At 39.7% G+C, this 20,766-nt stretch overlaps 1 protein-coding gene across 1 annotated transcript in view; it reads left to right on the forward strand.

The window, feature by feature from the left end:
• Nucleotides 1–20,766, forward strand: part of CNGB3 (cyclic nucleotide gated channel subunit beta 3) — a 190,138-nt gene that overhangs the window by 116,878 nt on the left and 52,494 nt on the right. The window contains exons 11-13 of the mRNA XM_061439435.1: nucleotides 12,162–12,303; nucleotides 16,894–17,053; nucleotides 19,129–19,226. Coding sequence (XP_061295419.1) covers nucleotides 12,162–12,303; nucleotides 16,894–17,053; nucleotides 19,129–19,226 — 400 coding nt within the window. The remainder of the gene's footprint in view (nucleotides 1–12,161; nucleotides 12,304–16,893; nucleotides 17,054–19,128; nucleotides 19,227–20,766) is intronic.

Raw genomic sequence — 20,766 nt, forward strand, 5'->3', positions numbered from 1 at the left:
TTTATAACCAAATCTGTAAGTAATTTCCTTTAGAAACTACATATGTATTCAGCTTAATATAACTATATAGAAAACTGACTAAGATACCAACTATATTAAATATTGTCCGCTGCTGCTGCTGCTGCTAAGTCGCTTTAGTCGTGTCCGACTCTGTGCAACCCCATAGAAGGCAGCCCACCAGGCTCCCCCATCCCTGGGATTCTCCAGGCAAGAACACTGGGGTCAGTTGCCATTTCCTTCTCCAATGCATGAAAGTGAAAAGTGAAAGTGAAGTCACTCAGTCATGTCCGAACCTTAGCATGGACTGCAGCCTACCAGGCTCCTCCGTCCATGGGATTTTCCAGGCAAGAGTACTGGAGTGGGGTGCCATTGCCTTCTCCAAAATATTGTCTAGAAGTATATAATTCAATATCATCAGATGCATGAGTCTGATTACTGTTTTACTCAAATTAGAAAATTTTCTGCCGTCTAGAAAGAGGAGAGCTATTTCTCTCTTCATCCCTGGATGCCTCTCTGCAGCATTTTTAGAGAATATGTCTTGCTCTCAGTGCTTAGAATATTAAGTATACAGCACACGCTTAGTATATGCTGGTCTTAGAGAAGACAAGAAGGGAGTTTCTTCAGTCTTTCTCTTCCTTCTCGCCTTCTTTAAATACCTAACATATACTGAGTGTATGAAAGAGAGAGAAAGGAAAGAAAAAAGGAAGGAGCAATTAAATTTATATTATTATAATAAGAAGAAAGAAACCTCAGCTTTGACCCATAAGAAGCTAAAACTAAAGTGTGCTAATATTTTAGACATCTAATTCCAGCTATAGTGTAGGCCAGATATTCAAAATGCCCTCTCACTAAAATACAAGAAGATAACCTACTTGAAATGTTTGTTGTATTAGGTATTGTAATTACTTGTTATAAGACACATTTCTATATAACATATTACAACAGTTCCCAACGATTGCTAAATTCTTTAGAAAGTAAAAGGAATCTCTGAAATCTAAAAAAAAATTATGTGTCCTGAAGCTGGAGTTGAGTGGTAAGATTATCAGTAAAGAATAGAAATAGAGAGGATAAATTCTTAATCATTAGAAGAAAAAAAATGGTGAGATGCTAAAACAATTTAAAATATATTAGTTCAGTTCAGTTCAGTCGCTCAGTCATGTCCGACTCTTTGCAACTCCATGAATTGCAGCATGCCAGGCCTCCCTGTCCATCACCAACTCCCAGAGTCTACTCAGACTCATGTCCATCGAGTCGGTGATGCCACCCAGCCATCTCATCCTCTGTCGTCCCCTTCTCCTCCTGCCCCCAATCCCTCCCAGCATCAGAGTCTTTTCCAGTGAGTCAACTCTTTGCATGAGGTGGCCAAAGTACTGGAGTTTCAGCTTTAGCATCATTCCTTCCAAAGAACACCCAGGACTGATCTCCTTTAGGATGGACTGGTTGGATCTCCTTGCAGTCCAGGGACTCTCTCAAGAGTCTTCTCCAACACCACAGTTCAAAAGCATCAATTCTTACTGATAAAATATATCAGTAAGCAGAATAAGTTAGTATGGACTAAATTCACCAGCTGAAAGAGATTATCAAACTATATCAGTCAAAATAGACTTCGAAACAAAAATTATTTTAGGGAAAAATTAAGTCACCATATAATGGTAATAGTTTCGATTCGCCATCAGTATTTCCCAGTTCTAAATGTGTAATGCACCTAATGCAAAATAGTTACAGTGAGTCAAAGAAACTTGCAGAGCAAAAATTACTAGAAGGAAGAGAAACTGGCAAACACACCATCAAAGTCTGAGACATCAACACACAACTATTAACCGATCGAGCACCAAAGACAGTAAAGATAAAAGATTTGAGAATCTCATTAATAAGCTTGTATTAGGAGATGCAAATGGAACCTTGTACCAAAGAATTAGAAGCTACTCATCCTTTTACAAAAATTTTTATTGTTATAGTTGCTGTACAATATTATGTAAGTTACAGATGTACAATACAGTGAGTCATAATTTTTAAAGGTTGTGCTCCATTTATAGTTATTGTAAAATATTGACTATATTCCCCACATTGTACAATATATTCTTATAGCTTATTTTATACGTAATAGCTTGTACTTCTCAATTCCCTGTCCCCACATTGCCCCTCCTTCCCTCCCTCACTCCACTGGAAACCCCTAGTTTGTCCTCTGTGTCTGTGAGTCTGCTTCTTTTTTGTTATATTCACTAGTTGGTTGTATTTTTTTCAATTCCTCATAGAAATGATATCATACAGTATTTGTCTTCAATCCATTTCACTTAGTATAACACCCTCCGAGTGTATCCGTGCTGCTGCAAATGGCAGGATTTCGTTCTTTGTCATAGCTGGGTGGTATTCCACTGTGTCTGTATGGAAAAGATGTGTCCGTCTTCTTTAACCAATCATCTATTAACGGACACTTAGGTTGCTTCCATATCTTGACAATTGTAAACAACACTGCTATGAACATTGGGGTGCATCTCAGATTAGTGAGTTTTTTGGATATATACCCAGGAATGGAATTGCTGGGTCATATGATAGTTCTATTTTTAGTTTTTTTGAGACGCCTCTGTACTATTTTCCATAGCAGCTATACCAATTTACATTACTACCAATAGTGTACAAAGGTTTCCTTTTCTCCACATCCTTGCCAACATTTGTTATTTTTGTTCTTTTTGATGATAGAAATTCTAAGATGTATGAGGTGATATCTCCTTGTGATTTTGATTCACATTTCCCTGATGGTTAGCAATGTTGAGCATCTTTTCATGTGTCTATAGGCCATCCTCAAAAGCAGAGACATTACTTTGCCAACAAAGGTCCGGCTAGTCAAGGCTATGGTTTTTCCTGTGGTCATGTATGGATGTGAGAGTTGGACTGTGAAGAAGGCTGAGCACCAAAGAATTGATGCTTTTGAACTGTGGTGTTGGAGAAGACTCTTGAGAGTCCCTTGGACTGCAAGGAGATCCAACCAGTCCATTCTGAAGGAGACCAGCCCTAGGATTTCTTTGGAAGGAATGATGCTAAAGCTAAAACTCCAGTACTTTGGCCACCTCATGCGAAGAGTTGACTCACTGGAAAAGACTCTGATGCTGGGAGGGATTGGGGGCAGGAGGAGAAGGGGACGACAGAGGATGAGATGGCTGGATGGCATCACTGACTCGATGGACGTGAGTCTGAGTGAAGTCCGGAAATTGGTGAAGGACAGGGAGGCCTGGCGTGCTGCGATTCATGGGGTTGCAAAGAGTCGGACACGGCTGAGCGACTGATCTGATCTGATAGGCCATCTGCATTTTCTCTTTGGAAAAAGAAGCCACTCATTCTTCTTAATCATTCATGATAGATTACAAAAAACTGGTCATTTTCTAGCCCAAGGAGCAAGTTTTGATAATTTTTCAGCATTACTACCAAACAGCCTGCATTCTCTGCTCCTTTAGACAGGAGGGTTCTCACCCAAAACCAAAGCTCTAATAATCCTCTTGAAAGTGAAAGTGAAAGCCGCTCAGTCATATCCAACTCTTTGCAACCCCATGGACTATACAGTCCATGGAATTCTCCAGGCCAGAATACTGGAGTGGGTAGCCTTTCCCTTCTCAGGGGATCTTCCCAATCCAGGGATCGAACCCAGGTCTCCCGCATTGTAGGCAGATTCTTTACCAGCTGAGCCACCAGGGAAGCCCAATAATCCTCTTACCAAGTGTCAGGGACACATCCTTACCAAGAAAATGCCTTTAAAAGTAGCAAATGTGTGTGTGCTGTTTTATTTTTATATATATATATATGTATATGTGTATATATATATTATGTATAAATAATTGTTCTTGTTATCGTTTAGTCGCCCAGTTGCGTCCGACTCTTTACGACCCCATGGTCTGCAGCATGCCAGGCCTCCCTGTCCCTCGCCATCTCCCAGAGTTTACCTAGTGGCTAAGACTCTGCACTCCAATGCAGGGGGCCTGGGTTTGACCCCTAGTAGGGGAACTAGATCCCAAATGCCCCAACTGAGACTCGGCACAGGCAAATAAAATGATAATAAATAATTTGTAAAGGGCAGTTGTTAATACACCTGCATTTCCCACAGTTTTAAAGCAGCACCTGCCTCTTCTCTTACTTCATATTACTCTTTGACCTCAAAAGCGTGAAGTCTTTTTTTAGTTAACCCTTGTGATGGCTCCTGACGACATATAATTTGGAGGTTGCTTATGAGATCACTGGACTTGTGAACCTTGTCCTAGTTAGAATTATGCAGCAACTGTAGGGTGTAAGTGAAGCACTGTGAACATTTAAAATAAGAGGCATGTATTACTATTCTATTAATCTTCATCAAAATAACAATGTCTGTTCATTTCAGTAGAAGACAAGAGGTTATTTTCATTTATACTAAGTACATGGCAGCCTTCATCTGACTGTGAAATATGACAAAGCAGGAAAGGGCTTACTTAGCTCAAAATCAGAACATAAGCTGCTGCTGTTCCTAAATCATGCCCAACTCAGACCACATAGACTGCAGCACGCCAGGCTTCCCTATCCTTCACTGTCTCCTGGAGTTTGATTGGAGGGAGGTTATCCAAGTATCTCATCCTCTGTCTCCCCCTTCTTCTCCTGCCTTCAATCTTTCCCAGCATCGGGGTCTTTTCCAATGAATCGGCACTTCACATCAGGTGGTCAAAGTATTGGAACTTGAGCAAAATATTTAGGACTGATCTCCTTTAGGATGGACTGGTTGGATCTCCTTTCAGTCCAAGGGACTCTCAAGAGTCTTCTCCAGCACCACAGTTCAGGGGCATTAATTCTTCAGTGCTCAGCCTTCTTTGTGGTCCAACTCTCACATCTGTACATAACTACTGGAAAAAACCATAGCTTTAATTGTAAGGACCTTTGTCAGCAAAATGATGTCTCTGCTTTTTAACATGCTATCAAGATTTGTCATAGCTTTCCTTCCAAGGAGCACGTATGTTTTAATTTCATGCTGCAGTCACCATCCACAGTGACATTGGTGCCCAAGAAGATAAAATTTGTCACCATTTCCACTTTTTTCCCTTTTATCTACCATTAAGTGATGGGACCAGACACCATGATCTTTAAGCCAGTTTTTTTCACTCTCCTTCATCCTCATCAAGAGATTTTTTAGTTCCTCTTCATTTTCTGCCATTAGAGCAGTATCATCTGCATATCTGAGGTTGTTGATATTTCTGCTGGCAATCTTGATTCCAGCTTGTGATTCCTCCAACCTGGTATTTCACGTGATGTACTCTGCATAGAAGTTAAACAAGCAGGGGGACAAAATACAGCCTTGACTTACTCCTTTCTCAATTTTGAACTACTCTGTTGTTCCATGTCCAATTCTAAGTGTTCTTATCTGCATGCACGTTCCTCAGCAAACCCGTAAGGTGATCTGATACTCCCATCTCTTTAAGAATTTTCCACAATTATTTGTGATCCACACAGTCAAAGGCTTTCATATCATCAATAAAGCAGAAGTAGATGTTTTTCTGGGATTCCGTTACTTTCTCTATGATCCAATGAATGTTGGCAATTTGATCTCTGGTTCCTCTGCTTTTTCTAAACTCAGCTTGTACACCTGGAAGTTCTCAGTTCATGTACTGTTGAAGTCTAGTTTGAAGGATTTTGAGCATTATCTTGCTAGCGTGTGGAATGAGCACAATTACACAGTAGTTTGAACATTCTTTGGCATTGCCCTTCTTTGGGATTAAAATGAAAACTGACCTTTTCCAGTCCTATGACCACTGCTGAGTTTTCCCAATTTGCTTGCATATTTGAATGCAGCACTTTAACAGCATCATCTTTTAGAATTTTAAATAGCTCAGCTGAAATTCCATCACCTCAACTAGCTTTGTTTGTAGTAATGCTTCCCAAGGCCCACTTGACTTCACACTCCAGGATGTCTGGCTCTAGGTAAGTGATCACACCATCATGGCTATCCAGGTCATTAAGACCTTTTTTATATAGTTCTGTGTATTTCTTGCCACCTCTTCTTAATCACTTCTGCTTCTGCTAGGGCCTTACTGTTTCTGCCTTTTATCATGCCCATTCTTGCATAGAATGTTCCCTAGATATCTCCAGTTTTCTTGAAGAAATCTCTAGTCCTTCCCATTCTACTGTTTTCCTCTATTTCTTTGCACTGTTAACTTCAGAAGGCTTTCTTATCTCTCCTTGCTATTCTCTGGAACCCTGCATTCAGTTGGGTGTATCTTGCCTTTCTCCCTTGCCTTTTGCTTCTCTTCTTTTCTCATCTATTTGTAAAGCCTCCTCAGACAACCACTCTGCCGTCTTGCGTTTCTTTTCCTCGGGGATGGTTTTGATCAATGCCTCCTGTACTATGATATTAACCTCTGTAGTTCTTCAGACATGCTGTCTACCAGATCTGATCCCTTAAATTTATTCATCACCTCCACTGTATAATCGTAAGATATTTGATTTAGGTCATACCTAAATGGCCTAGTGGCTTTCCCTACTTTCTGCAATTTAAGCCTAAATTTTGCAATAAGGAGTTCATGATCTGAGCCACAGTCAGGTCCTGGTCTTATTTTTGCTGCCTGTATAGAGCTTCTCCACCTTTGGCTGCAAAGAATATAATCAATCTGATTTTTGACCACTTGGTGATGTCTCTGTGTAGAGTCATCTCTTGTGTTGTTGGAAGAGGGTATTTACTATAACCAGTGTGTTCTTTTGGCAAAACTGTTAGCCTTTGCCCTGCTTCATTTTGTACTCCAAGGCCAAATTTGCCTGTTACTCCAGGTATTTCTAAACTTCCTAGTTTTGCATTTCAATCCTCTATGATGAGAAGGACATCTTTTTTAGTGTTAGGTCTTGTTGGTCTGCATAAATCAGTCAACTTCAGCTTTTTGGCATTTGTGGTTGGGGCATAGATTTGGATTACAGTGATGTTTAATTGTTTGCCTTGGAAATGAGCCAACACCTTTCTGTCGTTTCTGAGGTTGCACCCAAGTACTGCATTTTGGACTCTTTTGTTGACTATGAGGGCTATTCCATTTCTTCTCAGCGATTCTTGCCCACGGTAGTAGATATCTCTGTCATCTGAATTAACTTTGCCCACTCCTGTCCATTTTAGTTCACTGATTCCTAAGATGTCAGTGCTCACTCTTGTCATCTCTTGCTTGACCATGTCCAATTACAACATTTCGGGTTCTTATGCAATGCTCTTTACAGCATCGGACTTTACTTTCACCACAAGACACATCCACAACTGAACATCGTTTCAACCTTGGCTCAGCTGTTTCATTTTTTCTGGAGCTATTAGTAATTTCCCCCCACTCTTCCTCCATAGCATATTGGACACCTTCCAATCTGGGGGCTCATCTTCTGGTGTCATATCTTTTTGCCTTTTCATACTGTCCATGGGGTTCTCCAGGCAAGAATAATGGAGTGGTTTGCCATTCCTTCCTCCAGTTATTTGGTATCCAGAAATGTTCCCAGTCTCCCTTTATCCATATATACCTCAATTTATTTATTTTCTGATACAAATTTCCCAATGTGCAAAAATTTCTTAACAAATCCCTAACCTCAATCCCCGACACATAAATCATCAAATGAACGAGTAAAAGAGCAAGCAAGTGTGTCATGGGAATCATAACTCTAGATGGGGTGAAGAAGGAGTCGGAATGTCCATACTTTAGTGCTCAGGAAATTTGGGATAACTTACTCCCTTCCCTTTGTACACGAGGAAGATGAGACAAGGGTAAATGAAGTTATTAAGTCAGGGTCCCCTAGATACTTCAGTTCAGACACTAGCAGGAAAAGAAAGAAAGAGTGGTCTTTACACTAGACATTTGGACTCCCTCAAATGCATCACAGCCACTCCAGAACAGCAGATCGGCAGACCAGAAGGGAGATGAAAGGCAGCTGGTGGCGTGACAGGGAGGAGTCCGCATGGGGATTACTGGACATAATCACAGATGCAGCCTCGCGTGTTCTTCAGTCTTGGGTTTGCAAGACCTTCCACTTATTCTTTCACAGCGTTTAACAAATATTATTCAGCTCCTATTTGTCATGCCTGTTGTTGAGGAGTTTATCTTCTAATGAGACTAGACTCCTAACGTTCTCCTCCAGATTCAGTGTCCTCAGTGAGAAATTTACAGAAACCCGGAACTGGAACTAAGACAGGTAGAGGTAGTTAAAAGGCTCACTCATAAAGTATGGAATTGGGTACTTTTAAAAGTTGCATGTCCCACTACACATCCACCACATTGGCTAAAATTTTTTAAAACTTCATATTCTTGGGTTAAACATATAAAGCAATGGAAATCTCATACACGTTTGGAGGGATAAAATCTGACATACAACTAAATATAGCACCTACCTTAAAAACAAAAATTCCAACCCTAAATATTTGCCCAAGAGAACTTAAAAATATATGCCTATGAAAGAACATATATAAGTATATTCATAGAATGTCTATTCATGAGAACCAAAAGCTTGAAACAGTCTAGGTTTTCATCCACAGAAAGATGGATAAACTTACTGTACTGTAGTCATGCAAGGGATATTGCTTAGCAGTAAAAATGAATAAACACACAAAAACCCAGCTAAATCTCAAAAACATTATTCTGAGTGAAAGACATCTTACACAACCATGTACACATGTGTGATTTCATTTGTGTGAAATTCTAAAGCAGGCAAAGCTCATCTGAAACAACAGCCACCCCTGGGGGCAGAAACTGACTGGGGAAAAGAAATGAGAGAAATTTCTGAAGTGATGGAAATGTCCTCTGTCTTGATGGGTTTCTGAATTACACAGATGTATGGATTTCTCAGAATTCATCAAATAGTGTCAGAAGGTATACTTAAGATTTGTGCTTTCAATGTATGTTCAAGTTTTTTTAAATATCAGTATAGACCTGTAGTAATACATACATATATATATACACACACATATATATTCTGAAGTACTGTATTTAGGAGGAAGTGTCTGTCTGCAAATTACTTTGAAATACACCCAAAAATAAGATGGGTTGATGGATGGAAAGTGGAGAAACATGTGACAAAGAAGATAAAGTAAAATGTTCATAATATTAATAACATCTATGCTGTGAATACAAGGGTGAAATTCTTTCAGTTTTTTCTGCTTGTTTGAAATATTTCAAAACAAAATGCTGGGGGGAAGTTTCATGTTGCATTTGTTTCACAGAGGAAGAAGTTCTATTTTCATACAAAATGATTTTTTATGGTTTTATGTCAAATTCTGCCTTAGTGCTTTAACTTGAGGAGATATATATATATATATATATATATATATATATATATATAGCCTATAAGATAGCTCACGTATTAAATCAGCCAGACAGAATCTCCTTGAAAAGATCTATCTGCCCAAGGTGTAAATATTAGAGGTGGACACACTTGACTAATTAAGCTAATCCTGGAAGATCAATATGGTGCCATCTAATTAAATTACAAATCTTACCTCTGGTTGTGCATGCCTGGATATAAGACATGACTGAGAAAAGAATTCCAAGGTAAACCACAAAGCATCAGGACAGAAAACTTCCAATTAACATTGCAGGCTTTTTCATCATGAAAAAAATGGTTCAAGGCTGACCCTTCAGATTTGGAAAATCAATGCCTAAATTTTACACTTGTTATTTTCTAACATCTGTAAATAAGAAAGTAAGAGAAAGTAATTCCTGTGTTTGTTCCTCTCAATACTAGAGGGACTTTGTAGAGCATAGTAATCCCAACAGTTGGAATTGGCTACGTAGGGAGAGAATCTGGTCCGTGTCCCACTCGTGGGTTGCGCTGGGGTCAATAAATTTCCTTAATTCAGAGAGCCGCAGGCCCAGGACTTGTGATCATGCTAAGTCAGGTGATGAGAAATTATAAACTGGAGTTGAAAATTAAATGCAATCCATAAAATTAATTCCATACTTCTGCAAGGCAGTTCTCTCTGACATCCAGTTCACTATAGTATCTGTAAGTCCAAGGAAGCTTGTTAGAAAAAATTTTGCAGACTAGTGATACTTTTATTCTCTTGGCACAGTGGTTTCAGATCCTACCAAAGAGTTAATTATTTGTCCGTTCTTGTATGTACCAAATAAAACAAACAACAGGACTCATGTCCTTCAAAAGGTATTGAATTTCAAAACAAGTGATTTCTCTCTAGATCTGTTTTTATTTGAATACTGACTTTAACTGCAGTTTGATTCTTTGTAAACCTCAACTTCTTACTGTTTGAAGATCTGAAAATTATAACCTATTCTCACACACACACACAAAAGGCCATCCTTGTTCAAAGACAAATGCACGTTTACTTAAAGTGCAAAGGTTTATGTGGCACACCCAGATAAGAAATAAAGGACTGACCAGGGCAGAATTCGGTAACAGTGCTGCTTTTCTATGTACTCTGGAAACTAAGATAGCTGGCTGGAACCCACTGAATCTGAATGCCTCTCTGCAACAGTATCTGAAAATGGCCTCTATATATAGGACATTTTTCTTCCAGGATTCAGTGGAAATATCTGATCCAGACCATGTTATCAGAGCTATATGGAATATACCAAATAGGTACCTAATTGTGTGGGCTTCCCAGGGGGCTCAGTGGTAAAGAATCCACCTGCCAGCAGGAGACATGGGTTTAATCCCTGGGTCAGGAAGATCCCCTGGAGAAGAAAATGGCAACCCACTCTAATATTCCTGCCAGGGAAACCCCATAGACAGAGGTGCCTGGCTGGCTACAGTCCACGGGGTGGCAGAGAATCGGACACAACTTAACGACTAAACAGCAATAAACAGTATCTAATTATGGACCAAAATTATAATATATATGCAATGGGTTGTAATACTAATTTCTCTTCCCACCTCACTTGGGACTCCATGAAACCCTTAGCCACATATAGCCAAGTGAATCTCACATGTTCTGTCCTCATCTTTATCATATTTGTTTTTGTTGCCCTGGTGCCAGATTTTCTTCCCATCTGGGCTATAATGATCTGTCTCTCCATTTGCAATTGCTAAAGTTTAGTACAGAATCTTTATAAAGTATATTTCTGAGCATACTTGGTTTTCTTCAATACTAAATTTCTAGATAAATTAGCTATTACACTCAAGAGTAATTTCCCTTTTAAGATAGAACTCAGTTCTCTGTCTCTGTCATGGTTTATATATTCAATCATATAGTAAGATATGAGTAGAAGAGAGAGGAGGTATATACCCACCTGCTCTATCTTCCATCAGTTAAAAAACAGCTGGTTCTAAACTATAAAGGTCTTTTCAATCTCCATAAACCCCCTTGATATCTATGATATCCCTCACTAGTCACTACGAAGTAGTTTAAAGGTAGCCTCACACTTTTTGCTGCTCCTCTCATTGAAAGGTAGATTCAAATATCCCTTCCCTTGAATCTGGCTGGTCTTAGAGACTTGCTTGGCAAATATATGTGGCAAGAGATTAAGACATTATAGGGCTTCTGAGTTACAGGAAGCCTTACAAGCTACTGCCTGAGCTTCTACCACTCGGGGGGAAGCCAGCCAGGCAAGAAGTCCATCTACGCCAAGACTTCCATGCTGTAAGGAAGCTCAAGCTAGCCACACTCACAGGCTGAATGAAAATACACAGCCAGCCCCAGTGGGTGCAACCATCCCAGCTCAGACTGTGAGAGGAGACCACCTGGGTGTTCCAACAGACATGCACAACAGAAGAACTCAGCCAACAGTTGGAACCACGGCCTCAGGACTCTGGCCTCAATCACGTCCCCCCAGCTGTCTCCTGGCATTCAAGTCTCCTGAGGGTTCACTCCTCATGGAGTAGATGAGCCGTCTTGGGGGTCTTCCACAAACATCTGACCCACAGCGTCACAAGCCTAGTGAAATAGTTGCCGCTTCATACCACTAAACTCTAGGGTGACTTGTTCTGCAGGGAGAAATAAGTGGAATGACTAATAGGCACCTTCTTTGGCTTTGTTTAGTCATTTCACAGTGTTTATCAAGAAGTTTACCTTAAAAGAGGAGTTTACATTAATACACACGGTAGTTGCTAATGCTGCTTAAAGATAAGAAATCTTAATTACAAGGGAATGTGTTAAAATCTAGTATTATAGCAATATATTCCCAAGCATAATGGCATTTTACTGCTATAGTAAAAAGCAAAATGTATATCTTCTCTTTTCACAGGTATCTGAGATGTTATTATTGGGCAGTTCGAACTTTGATTACCATTGGGGGCCTTCCAGAACCACAAACTTCATTTGAAATTGTTTTTCAACTGTTGAACTTCTTTTCTGGAGTTTTTGTGTTCTCCAGCTTAATTGGTCAGGTAAATTGAGATGTGAATCCCTAGATACATGATGCTGTCATTTTTGAAAGCCTATCAATTTTTTATAAACTTTACATAGGAAAAATAAAAATCTATATGGTGCTTTTTAAATTTTACTAACTTTCATCTCTTTTAATGAATTGAAGGGGGCTGTAAATGGATCAACATTGTCTTTCCATTTTTAAACTATTAAATCTATCAGAAAACTTGTACACAATGAGTATCTGTTAGACTCTCAGAGAGTCACATTTCTAAGTTTTTCTGAAAACCTTTAGAAGCCCTCTATTTTTTTTACTTAAACTTCAAATATTGTCATAGAATCCCTGGATTAAAGTCAACTTCAGAGGTCATTTAAATCAGAGGTTACCAAATGTCATCTAAATTAATTAAAATCATTGGCCCATAAATGTTTATTATGGCATCTTCTTGTCCTTATTCTTAAGGAATCACAGTCTTGTGAGAAAGTAAATCAAATACCCAAATAACTTTATTGCAAAATGATTGGCATTTGCCAAGGTTAGAGCCCAGCACCTTTGAGATTTATCAGATCACAAGAAAAAAAAAGCTCAACAGCACAGCGTCTTTAGAATTATACTTCCTTGTAAGGTGCTTTACACACTGTATGTCTGAAAGCAAAAAGCCATCTTGAGATTGTAATCACAAAATGATTATTACCACCAGATAAGCGATTGATTCCCACTCACTACACTAACAGTGTTATGAATATGCTTTAACAAAATTTAGCAATGAAAATTATTCCACTCCAGCATTCTTGCCTGGGAAATCTCATGGACAGAGGAGCCCGGCAGGCTATTGCCCATGGGGTCACAAAGAGTCAGACACGACTGAAGTGACTAAATAACAACAAAAAGCTGATCACAAATAGTCAAAACTCAAATCCTACTTCCATGAATGTCAAGGAGCTGCTAACCATGATAAGTTCCAGAGGGGAGTTTGAAAGCTCTGTATTAGAGCAGAAAAAGGAAGCCTCCCAGGAGGTTTCATGGAGGAGAAAATGTCTTTGCAACATCTTAAAAAAGCAGATAGGATTCGGTAGTTACAGAGAGATAGTTCAATCAGAAACTATGTGTGAAAGATGGCAATAATAAAGCACCATACATGTTTAAGGAAATGGAAGAATACCAGAACAGCTGGAGTGAAAGACACCTGTAAATAAGGTTAGAGACGTAGTAAGGACCAGATAGTTTAAGGGCTCTGAATGATGCAGATGTTGAACTTAATCTTAAGGGCAATGGAAAGTCAGCCAGGGAAGAATTTTGAACAAAGAGATTTATGGAAGATCAATCAAAATATAAATTGGAAGGGTTATACTGTTTTAAGGGCTTACCAGGTGGCTCTAGTGGTTTAAAAAAAAAAAATTCTGCCTGCCAATGTAGGGGAAAGAGACACAGGTTTGATCCCTGGGTCAGGAAGATCCCCTGGAGGAGGGCATGGCAAGCCACTCCAGTGTTCTTGCCTGGAGAATCCCAGGACAGAGGAGCCTGGCGGGCTAGCGTCAATAGGGTTGCAAAGAGTCAGGCACAACTGAAGCCACTTAGCATGCATGCACGCATAGTGTTTTAAAATAGAGGTTTTATTATCATTTACAGATGGTGAGGGCAACAGATCAGGAGACTATTGACACTGAAAAGATAGTCTGTTATACAAACAGATCCAGGAGGAGATGGTCACTCCTTGCCTAGAGGCCTACTTAGGAGGGAACCAGGAAAGGAACTGATCAAGCAGGGTAACAGCATTTAAGATTGGCAAGTTTGTATCATTTCAACAGGCTCTGGATTGTAGGGACTCTCTCAGTGGCCTGGCACTTGGCCCTGAGGTAATTGCGGCAGGTGGAGAGTAGCCTGGAATATGAGAGCCATTGAAGAAGGCTGCTGAAGTCAGGGCTCAGGATTGGCTGTTTTGCATATGAAAGGGGCTCTCCTAGTTGAGTTGGTTGCAATCTTCGTGTGCTCAGTTTTGTCCTACTCTTTGCAACCCCGTGGACAGTAGCCCACCAGGCTCCTCTGTCCATGGAATTTTCCAGGCACGAAATACTGGAGTGAGTTGTCATTTCCAGCTCCAGGGGATCTTCCCAATCCAGGGATGGAACCCACATCTCTTGCATCTCCTGCATTGGCAGGCAGTTTCTTTACCACTGTGCCACCTGGCTTAGCTAACTCTGGGAGGGATAATCCAAGAAATCGAAGCATCAAAATACAAAAAATAAAAAAATACGGTGAATACATGCCACTTCAACCTGAACGTGGTAATTGAGTAGAGAGAGAGATTGTAAAGGAAACTCTATTTAGAAAATATTTCAGTTTGGAAGATGAACACTATGCAGTTAAAACTATGAGTATAAATTATCATAATCTTAATGCTTGGGGAGACACATTAACAATGATTGAAAATAGGAAGTTTGTTTATAGAGAAAGGCAATTAATTTGAATATAAATGCAACTAATTTGAATATAAATGGCAAAGATCATATTATTTTATAACTTCTAAAATCTATGTGAAGTAGCCAGATCTCCTTCAGTATTTTCTCAGTTTTGCAGTTGAGACAACTCTAGTTTGAGGAGATTAAAAAGTATCCCAAATTCATACATGTAATTCAGAAGTCATAAGATAAGACCATATAATATCAATAAAAATAGTAAAATCTGGCATATTTAGCAGTTACTATGTTCAAGGCAATTCTTACAAGATTAAAAAACTATGTCCAGCTCCAGTTAAAATTCCATTCGAAGTGGTCTTTGGACTAAGAGTAGAAGCCTCACCTGAGAAATTCAGAATTCAGGCGTCACCGCAAACCTACTGGATCAGAATTTGCATTTTAATAGTATCTTCAGAAGATTCATATGCACACGAAAGTTTGAAAGTGCTGCTTTATTCCCCACACCACACCTGCCTGTACCTTGACTGTGACGTTCCAACTGGATCAGTGAGAACCACCAAGCCACGAAAAAATGGAGTAGAGCCCAAAAGAAAGGTTGAGGCAGGAGATAGAGGTTTGTGCCTTGACTCTCACAGTGAATAAAGATGCTGAGAAAAACAGAAACAAAAGTCAGAAAGTCCTGAACAGAATCTCCACTGATTCAAAATTCCCATATATAACCATACCAAGAGCTACACCCTAGATAACCACATCCCATTTTAACTGCAATATTCTAGTCTTGAATACAGCTCATAGAGACTGACATTTTCCTCCTCCAATCTGGAACACACATCATAGAATATATGTCTTCTTCACCTATACCATCAAAATCCAGCCTTGCACATAAAGCATTCAGATTACTGTCACTACAAATCCTCTGCCCTCAACACCAATCCATAAGGCTTTTAATTGTCCTTGGGTCCCAATTTAAAACTCTATTAAATCTCCCAACCCAGCCTCTAATATCCCAATTCTCAAGGCCTTAGGTGAGTGGGTAATGTCCATCATTTGTCTAAAATGGCTTGGAAAAAGGGGGTCTAGGAATTGAGGTTGATGATAAATAGCCCTCAAGGGGTAAGTTCAGAACTGGAAAAGGTGTGTACAGTTGACTCTCTGCATAGCTCCTCAGTAGATGCTCCCAACAAGTAGAAGAACCTGTTAACTCTAAAAATGGAAACTGAGGAGGGCATTGCAACAAAAGAGCCATTTTTGATCTATACCTCAAAGAATGAGTGGTTTTTCCATAAGCAGAAAAGGCTCAGCTACTAGAATGAATGAGCGAAGTCTTAAGAGTGTGAAAGCGAGGCCCAGGTTTTCCTCCCTATTATAAACCCACAGTCAAAGCAAATTTACAACCACTCGCTTCCCTCTATGTGAGAGGAAGAGTCGGGCTATATATCTTTTTTGTGCTGAGACCTTAAAGATCAGCTTTTAACCTAGAGTGGGTTTTTATGGCTGAGTTATAAACATCCAAGAGCTAAAACCTGACATTTCCTTAAGTATTGTCACATCTGTACATGATGTGTCAGTAATTTCAGCACATTTCAACTTCTGCTGAATACTATGCCTTAAGCATGATGAGATTTGATTTTATCTGTCTAAACAACACAAAGAGAAGTACAGAGGTTGCAGTTTCATGATGAATTGAGTCCATATAGCCAGCCACACTGCAAAAATCTGTGAAGGATGCTTGCAAAACGAGATTCACCGAAATGGACTAGCCATTCTGCCACGTAATTAATTGCTTTAACTTTCTTTGCACATTTCTTGCATAAGCACAAGCTATATATTTTTAAAATATCAACTAACACCTTTGTAGTAATATGCAAGCTTGCAAAGAAGAACGTGTGCAGTCACATGCATTATGAGACTGAATCCTCACAAAAGCCTCACATGGTAGGTAAAATAGGTTCTACTGTCCTCGTTGGGTCAGAAAGGATATGATTTGTCCAATATCTAATCAGTGAATGGTTGAAAGTAAGACCCAGTATCAGTGTGTTAAAAGATCAGGTGATCAGCATTAGAATGGACTGTGTCATGTGAGAACTCAATTCACCTGGGCTTACAGTAACTCTTCCACTTCCTCTGCTGGGCTTACAGTAACTCTTCCACTTCCTCTGCTGGGTGTGGAGTGACCATATTTGTGGTTTTAGATGCAAGACGTAATTGGGGCGGCTACAGCCAATCAGAACAACTTCCGCATCTGCATGGATCATACCATTGCCTATATGAATACTTATTCCATTCCTAAGATTGTGCAGAATCGGGTCCGGACTTGGTATGAATATACGTGGGCCTCTCAAAGAATGCTAGGTAAGCATTGGGAATTACTGATTAAGTCCCTGTAAACCATGTCCCATAATGAAAATCCTGTAAGGCAGCAGCAGAGACTAATTGGATTTGAACAAAAGATTGGGAAACAACTAAATAATCTTTAAAGCACTCACTTAATACCATGGGATTTTCCCTCAAATCAAACATAACTTACTGATTATGCAAATCCTGGAAGGCTTGCTAAATTTTCTTTAGTGTCCAACAGATGCTAGATATTACACACATTACCTCATCTAATCTTCACCCAGAAAAATGGGGGAAATTAGGCGTTACCAACCCCCTTTTAGGAGACAAGGAAATGGAGGCTCCTAACTGAAAAAAAATTGGCCAAGGGCACAGAGCCAGCAAATGGCCTATACTGAGCTCAGATGTGCACCTGTTCTCCAAACTCTTGCTGTCTCTGCAATATCATCCTCTTCCCAGAGCTCAGCGCTCAGAGCAGTGATCTTTCAGGCCACTCTCAGCTGCAGGTCTCTACCAGGAGACCCTTAATCATTCACAGTGTCTACTGTTAGTACCATAGCACTGGAGGTAAAAGTAACACTTACTAAAAGATATAAAGTAAGTTAAAGATAATGTGCTACTTAACAATAATCAGATTCAACTTCTAGTTTGCACCTCACCCTATAAAAATAAGAACTGCTGCTGCTGCTGCTAAGTAGCTTCAGTCGTGTCCAACTCTGTGCCACCCCATAGATGGCAGCCCACCAGGCTCCCCCATCCCTGGGATTCTCCAGGCAAGAACACTGGAGTGGGTTGCCATTTCCTTCTCCAAAGAACTGGTGCTACTGAGAAGTAAAAAAGGCTACTGCCTTCAGAATGCAAACTACAATGTGATTCCCAAATCATGAAAGTTCCCAAAAAGCAGGTAAGAACCACTGGTTGTTGATGGTTTTCTTCTCCTCTCTGCTGGTCTTAAGAGATGCCAACCACAGGTTTAGAACATCTTCCTGAATCTAAATGACAAAAATCAAACCTTTTCCTAAGCACCCACAAATATTCCTGAGGGTGTCTCATGCAGGGGGAGGAGCAGGGAGAGAAAGGGTAGCAGACCCCTTCCTTCTTTCCCTGTGGACCCTGCTCCAAACCCTCAGCTTAGGAAGGACCTAAAGATAAGCAGCCCTTGGAAACAAAGAGCTGTGTTTTTATAGGAAGGATTTTCGTATTTAGAATATGAATCAATATTTGAATATTGATTTGAATATTTGAAAATATTCAAATTTCAATATTTGAATCAAAATTAGACAGCATGGGTTTTTTTTATCTAAATGGATGTAAGAAAACATCACACATAATCAACTCTCAGAAACCCATACTATACTATAGACTAAGAATGGGTAGTCTTGTTCATGGACCATTTTATCAGCCTAAAGGCCCATCATTTAATTCACAGGTAGAAAAATCTTTAATGTATTCACATAGTTCATTGAGTTAATAAGCAAGGAAATAACAATCATTTGAATTTGCTCACTTAATACATTTTTTCTTTAGATTCCATTCCCAGCTCAGCCACTCACCACTTACACAAAAACAAGACACTTAACACTTTTTTGCTCTAAGTTTCATTTCCCCTTTCCTTTCTTCTTTCCAGAAAGCAGGAATGAACATACTTGGGGTTGCCCCAAGCATCCAATAAGATCATGACAGAACTCTGTAAGCCACTTGGTACTCATTATACTCATTTTTCTTTGCCATCCCTAGGATGTTAGGGCTGTGGAATCAGAAGATGGGAACCAGATCCTTTTCCCACCCCAGTTTGTTCACTAGCCTTGGCCCCATCCTCTCTAAATTTTATATCTAAAGTTTCAGCAAGCACAAAGTTCTGGAATTACTCACAATTGTCGTGTCGTCAATAGTGAAAGTATGTTTCTTTTCCGTTGTGATGGGGTATGCCGGTGCAATAAAAGTAAGGAAAATATAGACAGTGGTGCAGCTGTTCATTTACAAAACAGGACTTGGCATTTTGTTACTGTTATTGTTTTAATGTTTAATGAGCTTCGGTATTGTTTATTAATGACTCTTCTTTGTGGGTTGATGTGTTTATCTCTATGAAGATGAATCCGATCTGCTGGAGACGCTGCCGACCACCATGCAGCTCGCCCTCACTGTTGACGTCAACTTCGGCGTCATCAGCAAAGTCGACTTGTTCAAGGCAAGTGCTTCTCCAGTGCCTAGGAAGGCAACACATCAATTTCCCGATAGGTATCAAAGCTCTTCCTAAATACAGCATTTATGATTTTTTGCCCTATTTTTAATAAAATGAAAGTTATCTGGAGACTTTATGTGAAATTAGAGTCAAATAAACTATGGGTCTCTCTTCAGCAGATGACTTATTCTTTAGCAGCCTCTCTCCTAATTGGTGTCAAAGAAGAAGAGCTCTTCAGGCTCTTCTGGCATTAATTTAAATATAATTAAATTCTACAGCTCTATGTCTTTGCTACTAAGCACGTCATTTCCCATTTAAGAATATGCCTTGGCAATGCATGACAATCAGGCCCCAGATTAGCTCTGGATTGGCCTGACAGTCAGAGAATCAGCGCCTAATTATGTCTCTAATACAAATGATTTGGATCCAAACGTTTTACATGGCCAAATTCAAATTTAGAGGTCTTTTTTTGTAAATAAAAAATGTATAGCAAAGAAATTTTAATGTTTTGAATGTTTCTAATTTTCTAATTTTCCTCTTCTTAATGCATTATATTACATTTAAGTGTCTTTCACCTAACACTTATTCTGTGTGGGGCACTCACTGATTCATCTGTTTAATTAACTCATTCAACAAACATTTTATTCAGTTCTTACTTAAATGTTCCCGGCACCATTTTAGCTACTAGGAATTCAATGGTTTAAAAGAAAAAATACTTGCACACATGGAGCTTAAATTTTGAAAGAGAGGAATAAAAAAGCAATATAGAACATGTGTGGAGGTGATAATGCTAGGAACAGAATTAAGCAGGTTAAGGAGAGTAAGGGTGGTATTGGCTATGAAAGGTTTGCTCTAGGGAAGTGCAACTGAGTATTGGGGCAGAGGACTGCAGGCAGCAAGGGAGTGAGCGTGCAGGTACCGGGAGCAGGAAAGGAGGGATAGACAGAGAGGGTGCCCTGCAGGAGGACGGACGAGATGAAGCTCTGGTCTGCAAGGCTAAAGGCAGAGTCGTGTGCAGCAAGAGGAGGCAGAGGAGAGGAAAAACTGGAATGATCAGTCAGGGCAAGTTAATGGAGGGCTTAATGGAGGGCTTTGGAGGCTGTGGCATAAACTTCGGGTTGTCCTCTGAGATGCAGAAACCACTGAAGATCTTGAGCAGAAGCTGACCTACTTGAGATCTTTTTGAAAGGGATTTTTTCCTGCTGTGTGGAGACTAGACCACAGAAGCAAATATGGAAGTCAGGGAAGCCAAGGAGGGATCACCATCTACAGAATTCTATAGGGATAATGGCGCTCAGACCCAGAGTAGTTGGAGCAGAGTTTGTGTGTCTCTGTGTGTGTGTTGTGTGATCAGTCGCTCAGTGGTCCAACTCTTTGTGACCCCATGCAGCAGAGTTAAGAAGTAGCCCAATATTGGATGCATTCAAAGAAAGAGCCTATAGTTTTTGCTATTTGATTGTGTGAAGAGAGAAAAAAAAAATTAAGGATAATTTAGGATTTAAGCTGAGGAAGGAACAGTAAGAACAAAGATGCCATTTGCAAAATA

Source organism: Bos javanicus, chromosome 14, assembly GCF_032452875.1.
Source record: "Bos javanicus breed banteng chromosome 14, ARS-OSU_banteng_1.0, whole genome shotgun sequence".
NCBI lineage: Eukaryota > Metazoa > Chordata > Mammalia > Artiodactyla > Bovidae > Bos > Bos javanicus.